The 14,154-nt window shown below is 36.3% G+C and overlaps 1 protein-coding gene across 4 annotated transcripts; it reads left to right on the top strand.

Annotated features, from left to right (window-relative positions):
- Positions 1 to 735: 735 nt before the first annotated feature.
- On the top strand, positions 736 to 14,063 carry LOC105321000 (next to BRCA1 gene 1 protein). Of its 4 annotated transcripts, XM_066077242.1 has the most exons (20): positions 737 to 973; positions 1,797 to 1,859; positions 1,982 to 2,023; positions 2,156 to 2,385; positions 2,598 to 2,658; positions 2,755 to 2,898; positions 3,060 to 3,252; positions 3,362 to 3,434; positions 3,536 to 3,808; positions 3,970 to 4,050; positions 4,277 to 4,418; positions 4,667 to 4,781; positions 4,948 to 5,105; positions 5,253 to 5,589; positions 5,746 to 5,904; positions 6,206 to 6,397; positions 11,330 to 11,536; positions 11,867 to 12,137; positions 12,479 to 12,605; positions 12,812 to 14,063. In XM_066077242.1, exons 1-20 carry the CDS (start codon positions 869 to 871, stop codon positions 13,070 to 13,072), a joined length of 3,234 nt encoding a protein of 1,077 aa, XP_065933314.1. In that variant the 5' UTR covers positions 737 to 868; the 3' UTR covers positions 13,073 to 14,063. The 4 variants fall into 4 exon arrangements, with proteins under 4 accessions (XP_034303316.2, XP_065933314.1, XP_065933316.1 ...); XM_034447425.2 differs by lacking the exon at positions 11,330 to 11,536 and having other exon boundaries at positions 736 to 973; XM_066077244.1 differs by lacking the exon at positions 3,970 to 4,050.
- Positions 14,064 to 14,154: the final 91 nt, after the last annotated feature.

Genomic DNA, 14,154 nt, shown 5'->3' with positions numbered 1-14,154 from the left:
AAAATATTCTTATTGATGTGTACAGTACAATGTGAATGTAGTATATTAGATTAATTTGGGGGGGGGGGGGGGTGCATGTAGATGCACAATGTATGTTGGGCCGTGAAATTATAATATGCTGACCCATTCTATATATATTTTTTTTTAATAAATATTGGATAATGAAAAATTTATGAACTTTCAGAATTCGCAATGTTGTAAATCGTATTGTATACGTGCAATAGTAACGCATCCGTTAATCTGCGATAGGTTGTCGTTAATCCGCGAGAGTAGCAAAAGTTATGCGTTAATAATTCGCAATTTAAAGGTTTCGCGTTAAATTGTGAAATTTTCATTAAAATATAATTTCTTTTACATATGAAAATTTTAAACCAGGAAAATAGTGTGTCTCTTATACATATCACATTTAATTCTTATACATTAATCTGATTCTTTTGATATGTCTTAATTAAATGATCCCACCCCCACCTGCGATGTGTAAAAACCCTATGACATTGATGATGAAAGTGGAACAACTCGTATTGACGTCATTCTATTTTTAGTATAAAAACAATCCGCGTTGATTTTCTTTTCAACAAAATATATGCGTTCTGCTATGATAATCCTAAGACTCGCCATATCAATCAAATTATATTTTCTTTTGTACATCTGGAATTAAGATGAAATAGCTTATTCTGATGCTTGCTATTTGGTATATAACCATGGACTATATTTTCTTGTGGAGGAGAATTTTATGTTGTTGGTAATCAGAAGGTTCATGTGTCAACAAAGTAATGGCTATTTTCAGCTGGTGGAAAATTATCACGCAATTTCGTCCATAGTCTAAGATTTCTCAGACAATATTTACAGTGTTAGTTCTAACGTGACGATGGCAGGTATAGTCGTGATAAACATAAGTCTAGAGGGGGACAACGAGGTCTCGGAAATATATAAACTACATCGCCAGACCCGATGGGTTGATTTGGAGGCTATGGTAAGGGGAAGTGAACATGAGCTTCATTTACAGTTAAATCGTTAGATTGTGTAATTCTTGCGTATCTTATCAAATGGAACTCGATTTCAGATATGTGTTTTTGAAAACTATTCAACTGTCAGAAACGGTCATGTGTGTTAAGTTGAGAAATAGGTTCGTGTTTTGAACAAAATAAAGATAAAACAAAATGGAGGCCACTGTTAACGTCAAATATCTCAAGGAAGTTTATAACAAAATTCCATCAAATAATAAAATTCAACGAATCGTGATTTGATATGATGTTAAAACTGAATTTATGACATACTATAAGAAATGCGATCACTTCAATTTGATTACGAAATATTTCTCCTTTGATATCGTTAATGCTTGATTACGTAAAATATAAAAATAGCTGAATCAGTATGGAGTTGTAACTATGACCCTGGCATATTGCCATAATATTAATAATTCCATATTTTTATGTGTAAAATATCTGTAAATTCTTCTTCTTCTGATATTAAGCTACCTGCTACTAAAATTGACAAGTTGGCAATAAGTTGGCATTATACCTTTATACAGGGAATCACAGTATGACCATTTGTGAAATGGCTAGGTTGTGTTATGTATACCCTCAGTTGATGGTTTATGTGTAAAGTTCACAGATAAGAATAATTTTCAGTTAATCAGTAATCCATGAAGTATAGCATGTATAGTCCTTGTGTTTTTGATGTGTAACTTGGTGGTTAAGTCAACTAACATTAATAAATATACAATTTATGCTGAATTACTTCCCTTTCGAATTGTTTCAAGGACAGAACTTTACCAGTCAGGTTTTTGTTTGTAGTTGAAGGCTCAGTTTGACTGTGAGAATATGGAGGTGTACTATGTGGATTCTGAGGGAGATTATGTGAGTATTTTTACTTAAATTTTCATTAAAAAATGAAATCATTTTAACCTTAACCATTGTGAGTTTGGATTAAGCAAAAAATGTTTACCCTGGTGATCATGCTTTAATTTGTGTTGTTTCAGATTTCATTGAGCAGTCAAGAAGAGTTAGTGGAGGCTTTCAAAGTAAGTCAAATTTACACGGATCATATTCCATATCAATGTCAGTTGTTCTTACGTAATGAAATCAATCATTCTCTCACATACTTTTATATACTAAATTGAAGACTTATTGGTCACTGATTGTACTTGACTCAGGTAGCAGACCAATGCCACAACACCTTATACATGCGAGTCAGAAACTTTGGATCCTCTCCACCAAAACCTGAAGAGGAGGAAGCCACTAAGACTGAGAATACAGAGCTGAAGCTGGCCACCATTATTCCAGAGACCCACAAGAAGCTGGACTGTGAAGAAGCAGAGAACCCTGTCCCTCAGGTCAATCCAGAACAGAGGGGTGCAAGTGGCCAAGAGAGAGCATATCCTAGGTACGAACCGACCATTCAGTGTGATTATCATATCTGTAAAAAGGAATACACTGCCACATGATTTAAAAGAACTAAAAAAAAATTAAATTCCATTTTTAATAATTACATAAATGGCTCATAGTAGGTTCAAGGAAATGAAGTTTTAATAAAATAAATTCTTTGACATTTTTATGTCGTATTTTGTGAGCTGTGATCTTTTTGTTTTAACGTAGACAGGAGAAGAGAGAGAAACCTGATGATTTGGACAGTCAGTCAGAAGCTCTGCCACTCTATGTAAGTCTCATATGCTATTGAGCTAAGAAATACAAACATTTTATATAATTCATATTTCCAAAACTTGTCATTTAACAACATCATTTTTGACCACAGCCTGTAAAAAAATCAAAGAAGAGGCACCTGAGGGACCTGGACAGGAAGAAGAGTGGTTATCACCGACAGAGGGAGGATCTACAGGGCGAGGTCAAGTCGGAGGAGGCCATACCCTACCCAGCCTTCATCAAGTACATGAGGGAGGTCAGTATTAAAGTGACAAGGAATTCAGCTTCCTTAACACAGGATGTTTAAATCTTTTGATTTTCCTGTATAAACCAGAGTTTAATTAACAGTAGATGCATGTAGTTACAGTAAATTTAGTTTCATTTGTTTATGTGTTCTTTTATGTTCTAATTTTACAGCTAAAGAAGGAGTTGCATTCAGAGATAGTAAAGGATGTGACCAGAAAGACGGTGAAGCATGTGTTACGAGGACTGGATGGAGCTGTACTACAGAGCTACAAGGGGGGAGAGGCAATAGATACACAGCCCAAAGGGGTCAGTGCTACCCCAGCTGAGGAGACAGAGAGGAATGCTGAGAGCAGCAGCCATCATCGTAAGTTATCAGGTGTACTCTTGTAGAGTTGTATTTTTAACTGTTGAAAAGAAATTGCCAACCTATCTCAGATTTCTGAAATTCACAATTTTATTTTAAACTGTTGTAGCGATATACTATCACTGTGGAGTTTTGTGTGATAACTGTAACAAAGTGATTGTTGGAGCCAGATACAAGTGTTGGTAAGTAATTTCTATAGAAATCCAGTCCTCAGCATATACATTTACTTTGTAATTTTTAATGAGATAGAAATTAAGTATGACGTGTGGAATTTTGGCTTCAGTAATTGTGTGGACTACGACTTGTGTGAGGAGTGCGAGAACATCAATGGAATCCACGACCACACCCACGTCTTTATCAAACTCCGCAGACCAATCAAATTCAGACAGAGGGGCCCACTAATGAAGCAGATTCTGTATAAACCTTATCGACTGCCGACTTCCCCGGAAGAAAGCACGGACAGTCAAGATAAGGAAGATGGTGAGGAGACTGCAGCTGCCGCTCCAATGGTTCTGGATGAGGGAAAGAAGGGCAAAATACTGGCCAGGATTGAGAAGTATGATAGACTGTCATAATGTAGTGATAACATTAGATTGTGAAATCATTTTGTGCCACCCTTTCTAACTACTCCCATCTCTAACCTATCTCCTATCTAATACTCTGAATCTTCTCTTGTTTTTAATTCTTTGAGATGGTGACTGTTTATTTTGTTTGTAGATTGCAAGCAAAAGCTGCCGCAAAGCAAGAAAAAATTAAACAAAAGCAAGAGAAGGCAATAGAAAAGTTGAAAATGAAATTGTAAGCATCATAGGCAATGTAGCATAAAATGAAAACAGATAGTTGAAATGATTTTATAAACAATACTTTAACAGTAATTGCAAAAGTAGTCTATTGTAGAGTTACATGTAGATGATGTGTGTAGTAAAATGTATGAGACAAAAGGGTTTCACAATCAAACAATTTTGGTCTCTTTAATACTGGTACAGTAGAATCGTTTTACAGATGTTAGATGTGACATTTTCAGGGATGTTGTGAAGGATATGAAGGCTCATTTTATGGGAGATCTGACCATTCCTGATGGAACAAAAGTACAGCCAGGGACCAAGTTTGTCAAGACCTGGAAAATCAAGAACTCTGGGAACATCTCCTGGAGAGAAAGCACCAAGGTACATGTAATGAACACCCCTCATTAATTTAAAAAAGCATTTAAGTCAAAAGTGATAACCCATTTCCTTTTTGTAGTAATTATTGATTCTGCAAGTTGTTTGATATACATATATCTAAAGCACTGACTGTTTGGATGAACTTTCGAGGATATTTAGAAGTTGACTATGAAACTTAATCAGTAACAGAAGCAAGGAGCTCAGATAATTAATGTAAACACTGATTTAAATGGTAACATGTTGAATTTCAGCTTCACAACATCTCTGGAAACCTGCCTACATCTTTCAATGATGTCGATGTCCTCCTCTTGGCCCCAGGGGAAATTGCCGACATTTCCGTCACATTTTACGCTCCTGAGAAACCAGGTATGTAGTTCAGGAGTTAACCACTGTCCAACAATACCTGTACATATATAGCCTACAAAAAGCAATTTAAAAGGATTTCGATTTTTACCAGTAATTTTTTTTTTTGAATTTTATTAGAAATGCTTTAATACAGAAGCTTTAACCCTGTGTTATGTATTGTAATCAGGAAAATATCAGAGCCACTGGAAGATGATGGATTCTGGTCATCAGTTTGGACACAGAGTCTGGTGCCTTGTCCATGTGGAACCTAAACTGGTTCTCGAACCAAGCAAGTCTGAGGATACACTCAAAATAGTGAATGAAGAATCAAAGGAAGACAAACAGGTAAAACCTAGAGACTAGGTGCATTGTGTAAAAGTTGTTCACCAATTCATTGCTTTCCTCTATACACATTTAACTTTTCTACCCATCATACATCTCTTTGTATGATTTAAAAATTAAAACTTTTATTTTAACTGCAAATTTGAACAGGAAGTAGCAACTTTGACAGATCAACTGGAGGAAGATACTGAGGAAGTAAAGGAGACAAGTGATACAGAGTTTGTGATTGAGAAAAGCCCAATTCAGTTTGAGAAAAAATCAGAGGAACCAACACCTGAGCGCATCAGCAATGAAACTGTCCAGAAACTGGAGCAAGAACTGAGCAGTGCCGCTGCTGCTATGGCCCAGTTACAGTTGGAGGGGCAGTCAAAGCCCACCGTGTCTGGAGAGACAGGCCAGGATCTCATGTCTTTTGAGATGCTGGACATGTCGCCCCGAGGATCCAACAAGATGTCCCAGACAGCCACTCCCAACAACACACCACTAGGTATATGATATAATCAGTTCAACATTTCTAAGTCATTTATGGTTACCAGTAATTGTTATACATTTCATTAATGATATTGAGTGTGTACTTTAAAAAAAATGTAAAGTATAAAATAGTAATGAAAGATTGAATTTGATGGGTTTTGTGCTTTTACAGTTGTATCTCCTCCCAAGTCTCCTCTGCCAGAAGAGGGCAGTTTGTCCCGTACCAGTAGTGTGGAACTTTTGAACCCTGAACACTACGAAGAGAAAACTGAGGTCATTGATAATGAGTTTGTGGAAAATTACTTGAGCAGTTTGCCCATCCCTCCTCCAGGTTCGAACTCAGTGTTAATAAATCTCCAGAAAGAAACGTTGAAATTTTAATTTAAATAAATCAGCATATGAAAGAGAAACTATATCTGAGCAGTACTTGTACAGTGCATACATATGTAATAGTTATCATACATTTTACTTAATTTTGGTCCAAAATTACTTGAACAGTTTATACATGTTGATAATTGATAAATTAATTCCTAATTTTCATTTGCTTGAAGAAGTGTTCTGTATACAGCCATTATTTGCTTGAAGAAGTGTTCTGTATACAGCCATTATTAGTCCAGGTTTTATTTTTACAGAGGTTCACTACTCTTCTGAGGAGTACGAGAGTCTGAGTGAAGATGATGATTTCCTGATCGTCCCAATGCCGGCCTGTTTCGACTTCAGCAAGCCCGTCATCAAACCCCAGGTGTCTGAGAGTTCTTCGGACAACGAAACAACGGACAACAATCATAACTTGCTGGATGACAACCACAACACCATTGTTACCAGTAAGTTGTCAGTCATTGTCTATCGTACACTATGTGTGTGTATCAGTATACAGATTGGGCATGGTGAAAGGCATGTGTTCAACAGTCTGACTGTTAGTCACTAATATTGATGTTCGAATACATAAACTTATTTTTGATCATTTACAAAGAGTTTAAGACAGGAAGATTTTGGTTTACCTAATATTTGGTGGCATTGGATGTTAAATATTATTTATTTCATTTACATATCTTGATGATAACATATCTGGTGATTATCTTTATTCATTTAATTAAGAACTGTCATTGCATGCAACACTTTGAAACATGTTATCACTTTGGAACACTTCAAATGTAATCCAGTTTTTAGCTCACCTGAACCGAAGGTTCAAGTGAGCTTTTCTGATCACCCGTTGTCCGTCGTCCGTCCGTCCGTCCGTCCGTCCGTCTGTCCGTCCGTCTGTAAACTTTTCACATTTTCAACTTCTTCTCAAAAACCACTGGGCCAAATTTAACCAAATTTGGTACAAAGCATCCTTATTGAAAGGGGATTATAAATTGTTAAAATAAAGGGCACAGCCCTTTTCAAAAGGGAGATACCGTAATGTCGCGTGTATAACACGCACTTTTTTCAGCCAAAATTTGATCAAAAGTGGGGGGTGCGTGTTATACATAGGACCAAAATTGTACCCCATTTTTTCAAGCCGTGCTTCTTGATACCACGGGAGTAGTGACTGCCGATATAACGTGTTATGCAAATTGAATGAGTGTATACTAAATTTACTGCATCAGAAATACCTTATTCTTAATTTTTTCCCCCATGTATTGAAATATTTATCCTCTCTTAACACTATTTCTTGCATCAAACAAGTTTAAATATCGCCAGTGTATTCGCCATTACGTAAGCAGCCACCTGTTGACTCGGCGCGTGGTCAATGTTTGTTTAACAATTTCCGGTGTCAGAAGCATGCACCTCTCTGGTGTCGGACTTCACAGGGTGTTTTCAAGTGCATGTAGATAAGCAATTATTCTGATTTTATTAAACTTAATTACTTTGTGTCTCGTTATGCAGTTAAACGTTATTGCTTTACATAGACACTGCTAAAATTACATCGATCATTTGTACGACTTGATAATGACGATATACGACATACGAACGTTTCTTCACAATGTTTACAACAATCATAGGGTTTGACTATAATTAATCAATTAAATAATTTCTGGTTTATGTCTGCAAACATTATTACTTTTAAGCACTAAGCTCGGTTGCCGTTCTTCTCTACGTATGATGATCTTCTACTTCTCCGATGTTGTAAGAAACTCTTTACGAAGTGTCAAATGATATTTGATACCGCCCATGTAAATCGTACCGTCCTTTTTAATTAAAAGTGTAAGAACTTTGACTCTAATATCGCTTAGGCCATGTTCCGATCACGAAATTACAGTAATTACGGTTGGGTTAAAAAATCATCATTAAACATCGATAGTTATTTGGGAAAATGGCGGCCGTCGATTTTCATCGTCTGTGCTATGTTCCAATCTCAAAATTAAAGAAATTGCGCATGGATTATAAAATTAACATGAAACATCGATAGTTTGGGGGAAAATGGCGGCCGTTGATTTTATAATTTTTTGGGTGCGTGTTATACATAGGACCTGCTGTTTTTTCGCCATTTTTGGGTCAACTTTGGGGGTGCGTATTATACACAAGTGCGTATTATACACGAGACATTACGGTAATTGCGAAACAGTGAGTATAGGGTGCATGTCTTTAAAAATCTTCTTCTCAAGAACCACTGCACCAGGAATGCCAATATTTACACAAAAGCTTGTATACATAGTGAAGATTCTAAATTGTAAAAATCGTGACCCTCGGACCAAAACTGGGGCCCCAGGCGGGGTTCAAAGTTTAACATAGAAATACATAGGAAAATTTTAAAAAAATCTTCTTCTCAAGAACCACTGCACCAGGAATGCCAATATTTACACAAAAGCTTGTATACAAAGTGAAGATTCTAAATTGTAAAAATCGTGACCCTCGGACCAAAACTGGGGCCCCAGGCGGGGTTCAAAGTTTAACATAGAAATACATAGGAAAATGTTTAAAAAATCTTCTTCTCAAGAACCACTGCACCAGAAATGCCAATATTTACACATAAGCTTGTATGTATAATGAAGATTCTAAATTGTAAAAATCGTGACCCTCGGACCAAAACTGGGGCCCCAGGCGGGGTTCAAAGTTTAACATAGAAATACATAGGAAAATGTTTAAAAAATCTTCTTCTCAAGAACCACTGCACCAGAAATGCCAATATTTACACATAAGCTTGTATGTATAATGAAGATTCTAAATTGTAAAAATCGTGACCCTCGGACCAAAACTGGGGCCCCAGGCGGGGTTCAAAGTTTAACATAGAAATACATAGGAAAATGTTTAAAAAATCTTCTTCTCAAGAACCACTGCACCAGAAATGCCAATATTTACACAAAAGCTTGTATACAAAGTGAAGATTCTAAATTGTAAAAATCGTGACCCTCGGACCAAAACTGGGGCCCCAGGCGGGGTTCAAAGTTTAACATAGAAATACATAGGAAAATGTTTAAAAAATCTTCTTCTCAAGAACCACTGCACCAGGAATGCCAATATTTACACAAAAGCTTGTATGTATAATGAAGATTCTAAATTGTAAAAATCGTGACCCTTGGACCAAAACTGGGGCCCCAGGCGGGGTTCAAAGTTTAACATAGAAATACATAGGAAAATGTTTAAAAAATCTTCTTCTCAAGAACCACTGCACCAGGAATGCCAATATTTACACAAAAGCTTGTATACAAAGTGAAGATTCTAAATTGTAAAAATCGTGACCCTTGGACCAAAACTGGGGCCCCAGGCGGGGTTCAAAGTTTAACATAGAAATACATAGGAAAATGTTTAAAAAATCTTCTTCTCAAGAACCACTGCACCAGAAATGCCAATATTTACACAAAAGCTTGTATGTATAATGAAGATTCTAAATTGTAAAAATCGTGACCCTCGGACCAAAACTTGGGCCCCAGGCGGGGTTCAAAGTTTAACATAGAAATACATAGGAAAATGTTTAAAAAATCTTCTTCTCAAGAACCACTGCACCAGAAATGCCAATACATACACAAAAGCATGTATATATAGTGAAGATTCTAAATTGTAAAAATCGTGACCCTCGGACCAAAACTGGGGCCCCAGGCGGGGTTCAAAGTTTAACATAGAAATACATAGTAAATTTTAAAAAATCTTCTTCTCAAGAACCACTGCACCAGAAATGCCAATATTTACACAAAAGCTTGTATGTATAATGAAGATTCTAAATTGTAAAAATCGTGACCCTTGGACCAAAACTGGGGCCCCAGGCGGGGATCAAAATTTAACATAGAACTACATATGAAAAATGTTTAAAAATTTTCTTCTCAAGAACCACTGCACCAAAAATGCCAATACATACACAAAAGGTTGTATATATAGTGAAGATTGTAAAAATCGTGACCCCCGAACAAAAGTGGGGCCCCAGGAGGGGTTTAGATTTTAACATATATAGGAAAATGTTTTAAAATCTTCTCAAGAACCATCGTGCAACTGTTTGGGATATTACTATGCATACATGTACATCCTTAAATAATGTAGATTCAAAAAATTGTAACTCCCGGACAATTGATGGGCACCAAGAGGGGTTCAAAATTTAAACATTTTAAAAAACAAAGGAAAAGTTTAAAAATTTTCTTCTCAAGAACTACAATGTTTTAGTTAGTGGAATATCTATGCATGCATCCTTCGCTTATGTAGATTCCTAATTCGTAAAATCGTGACCCCCGGACCAATAATGGGGCCCCAAGATGGGGTCAAAGTTTATTATAGAAATATAAAGGTAACAGGTTAAAAAATCTTCTTCTCGAGAACTACAATGCTTCAATTTGTGAGATTACTATCATGCATACAACCTTGGATAATGAAGGTTCGACAGTTTTAAAATAGTGACCCCTGGACTAATACTAGGGACCCAAGATGGGTTTAAAGTTAAATGTAGAAGTACCGGTATATATGGAAAATGTTTAAAAATCTTCTTTTCGAGAACTACAATGCATCAATTTGTCAGATAACTACGTAAGCACCCTCAAATAGTGTAGATTCGAAATTATAAAAGCCGTGACCTCAATCTAATACTGGGGCCCCAAGAGGTGTTCAAAGTTTAGCATAGAAATATAGAGGGAAAATGTTGAAAAATCTTTTTCTAGGGAACTATAATGCTTCAGCTTGTGAGATAATTATGCAAGCATCCTTAAATAATGTAGATTCCAAATAATTAAAACTTTAGCACTGGACTAATACTGTGGCCCCAAAAGGGGTTCAAAGTTTAACATAGAAAGATATATTGAAAATGTTTTTAAAAAGTTCTTCTCGAGAACTATAATGCTACAGTTTGTGAGATTACTATGCAAGGATCCTCAAATTGTGTAAACTCTAATGTAGTGGAACCAAGAGTTATCTTTCTTAATGTTCTGTAGAGTCTGAGAGTTATTCCTCTTGAAGTGGAACTCTTCTACGTTCAGTTTTTCATGTTGTGTACGTGCGGTCCCACCGCAGTGCTACACATTTTCATTGTTATGTTACTATTTATGTTGTTCAAGCCAACCATAAACCTCGGACCATTACTGGGTCCCCAGAAAGGGGTTCAATGTTTAAAATAGAAAAAGCATATGCTACGAAATGTAATGTTACAAGGAACTGCTGTTCAGGTGAGCGATGTGGCCCATGGGCCTCTTGTTTTTCTTTGACAATAACAAATATTGCTAATTATCTATACCCACTACACTATAACATTTGGGACCTGGATTTGATTATTCTGATTAGTATAGCTTGGTATGGATAAATAAATTGGTAACAGCATGGATTGGTTTGCAGTGATTTTGATATTTTGCATGCAGATCCTCCGCCTAGCGTGGACGACTTATTGACCACCACTAACTCCGTGTCCACACCCCCCTTGGATCCGCTCGTCTCCCCCCAGATTCCCCCTCCAGTTCCAGCTTTTTCCATGAAGTTTGAGATCCCAGTGAACTGTGGTCCTGTTACTCCTGCCCACGGAGAACTGAGAGAGGAAACAGAGACCCAAAGAGATATTGGGGCATCAGGTCTATAGACTTCTGTATTATGTTCTGTTAAAATGTGGCACATTGTTAAATACATTGGAGTGTTATAATCTTTTTTTGTTAGTAAAAATAACAAAATGTTAATAGAAGCATTGGACTTTGGTACAAGCCTAAATATTGATATCTTAATAAATACCATAGATATATTCTAAATCCAAGCCTCTGATTCCCTTGATGGCAATTTTTCAGTTCTATTAAGTTTTAGATGATATAGTTTTAAATGCATCTTTAGCTCATACATATTGAATATTACTGTGTCTGAAATTTATATGCATCACAGTATGTTATACAAAATTTGTTTGTTGTTATCAGGTAATCTTGATGTTCCTTCAACAAACACCGAAACTGGTGAAGTCAGTGCCACAAATACTACGGTGATTGAACACACCAGTGCTACTAATGCACCATCAATGGACCAGTCCATGGAAACAGGGGAAGCAACTAATACCAGGCCTAATGAGGAGGCAGAACAATTACTGGAAACAACTGAAGTTAAAGAGGCCCTCCCACAGGGAGATGTCTGCACTGGTGGGGCTCACCATGGGGAGAATGACAATGGGGATAAAGCCGCTGGATATGAAGTGTAAGCTATAAATAGAAAGTGTTATTTATAATTGTTCTTGTAGTGTGAAGGCTAAAAATGTACAAGTTCACTTATGAATAACATGCTGCAGTACTGTAGATTCCTTATTTTATAGGAATATTTAATTCCATGATTCAATGGTTTTGCATCAAATTGTGAAAATATAAAATCATGAATGCCAAATTTTTATCATAGTTTTATTTAGTTTACATCTGTCCGAAAATAAAAACAAGATTTTAATAAAATCTGCGAGATGTGCTCCTCTTGATTTTCAGCAGATTTTAATTCCTCGTGTTTAATTAGGAATCTACAATACCTAATTGTTTTATCCATGTTTATAGACCAGTGGCTGGAGAGATGGTGAACCAGATGGTGTCTACTGCGGTTAAGGCGGCTGAGCGGGCGGCTTCCAATGCCTACACAACCTGTAAAGAAGTCTTCTACACCTGGCAGGCAAGGACCTACCAGGTACATGTTTTCAGAACTTGACAAATTGTCAAATGAGCATATTGCAGTGTTAAGTTACAAACAAAAAATGTATGAATTTGTTTTATACATGCATTGATAAAGTGAAGGAGTATGATACACTTTTTAGCATTTTCACTGCAATTTCAGTCAAGGTGCCAAGGTTTAAAAGTAACATTTCTAAACTGGATTTAATATTTTTTTCGTAGAATGCTACTCCCCAGGATAAGGATGAATTCAAACCGCCGAGGTCAACCTGGAAACCTAAAGCTGACAAATGGAAACCAAAGGAGGAGAAGTGGGAGCCCAAGTCCATGGACTCTGGACCAATGAAGAAACTCATCGAGATGGGCTTCTGTAACCGCAAGAAGAACCAGGAGCTCCTCACCAAACACAACTCAGACCTGGATCGAGTTCTAGCCGAGCTTCTGAGAGAGGGGGAAAATGATTGGATGAACAACCGGCACTAAGCTGTCCCTGTTGTGTTGAATGAACAATTAAAGAAAGTTTCAGTGTCTGTAAATATAGCTTGAACAGCTGGTCTTGTTTTTTTTTCATTGTGTATATTGTTGCATTTTTGTTTCAATTGTAATATTATTATATGATAAATTGTGTTTATGAGCCTAGATTCAGAATATTTAGACTTACTTGGAATAAGTTTTTGGCATATTATTGTCATTTAAAAAAGCAGAATGTTATTTTTAAAGAGCTCATTTCCTGATATTGTTATTTTCCTTCAACTGTATGTGTATTTTCCCTCCACATTGTGAACACTCCCTGCCTCCTCAGTAATTTATCCCAATGATTGTTTACAATCATATTTGTCTCTAATTAGAGTGACAATTCTAGATGTCTACGTTTCCCCTCTCCATTTCATGTGCTAAGACTCACTCCCATCTGGTGGAAGACTTGTATCATAACATGTAAGTCAGGAGTGTGCCATTTCTGAGAGACTTTTTTTCTGTGATATGATGTAGTTTATTCACAATTAATATGCATGTTCTTTGTTATGTATTATGAATTTTCCTCTTTTTGACAAAATAGTCAATGATATTTTGTGTCTATATATGCATGTACATAAAAAGAGATGAAATTTTATGATTTTGTTTCCCTTTAAAGATTAATTTTTTATTGTAAAGAAATTTTCATAACGAGGAATGGTTTTTTCAAACAACTCTGTTTAAGATATAAATTAGTGAAGATGTTGATACTTGGGTAAGCAAACTAATAGGCAGGATTTTGATACTTTGTATAGGCAAGGGTTTGGATGTACTTTGATCAGACAGTTGTCTGATGAATGTTTGAATTGCTTCTATTATAGAAATAGAGGAGATGGGGATGTTTCAAGGGTTGTTATCGTTTAAAGTTGAATTGGCTGCCAGTGAATCAATGTTCTTATTTGAATGACTATTGTCTGTGATTGCTTTTATTCTGTGCCCAGAAATAAATAAAATCACCATTTGTTGTTGTTCGGTATTTTTTGTTGTTCACCTACATGTATTACAGATTTCAGACAGTTATAATAGCCACTTGCCTGGGCGATAAATGTACA

This window comes from Magallana gigas, chromosome 2 (assembly GCF_963853765.1).
Source record: "Magallana gigas chromosome 2, xbMagGiga1.1, whole genome shotgun sequence".
NCBI classification, from domain to species: Eukaryota; Metazoa; Mollusca; class Bivalvia; order Ostreida; family Ostreidae; genus Magallana; species Magallana gigas.
The sequence above is the reverse complement of the archived record's forward strand: the minus strand, read 5'-3'. Positions and strand labels throughout refer to the sequence as shown.

Bases quoted from the DNA above. Each gene is read 5' to 3' on its own strand.
- LOC105321000 (XM_066077242.1), top strand. From the start codon at position 869: ATGGCAGGTATAGTCGTGATAAACATAAGTCTAGAGGGGGACAACGAG. The intron at 3,435-3,535 runs GTAAGTAATTTC...TTTTGGCTTCAG, and splicing joins GGAGCCAGATACAAGTGTTG to TAATTGTGTGGACTACGACT. The intron at 12,138-12,478 runs GTAAGCTATAAA...CCATGTTTATAG, and splicing joins AAAGCCGCTGGATATGAAGT to ACCAGTGGCTGGAGAGATGG.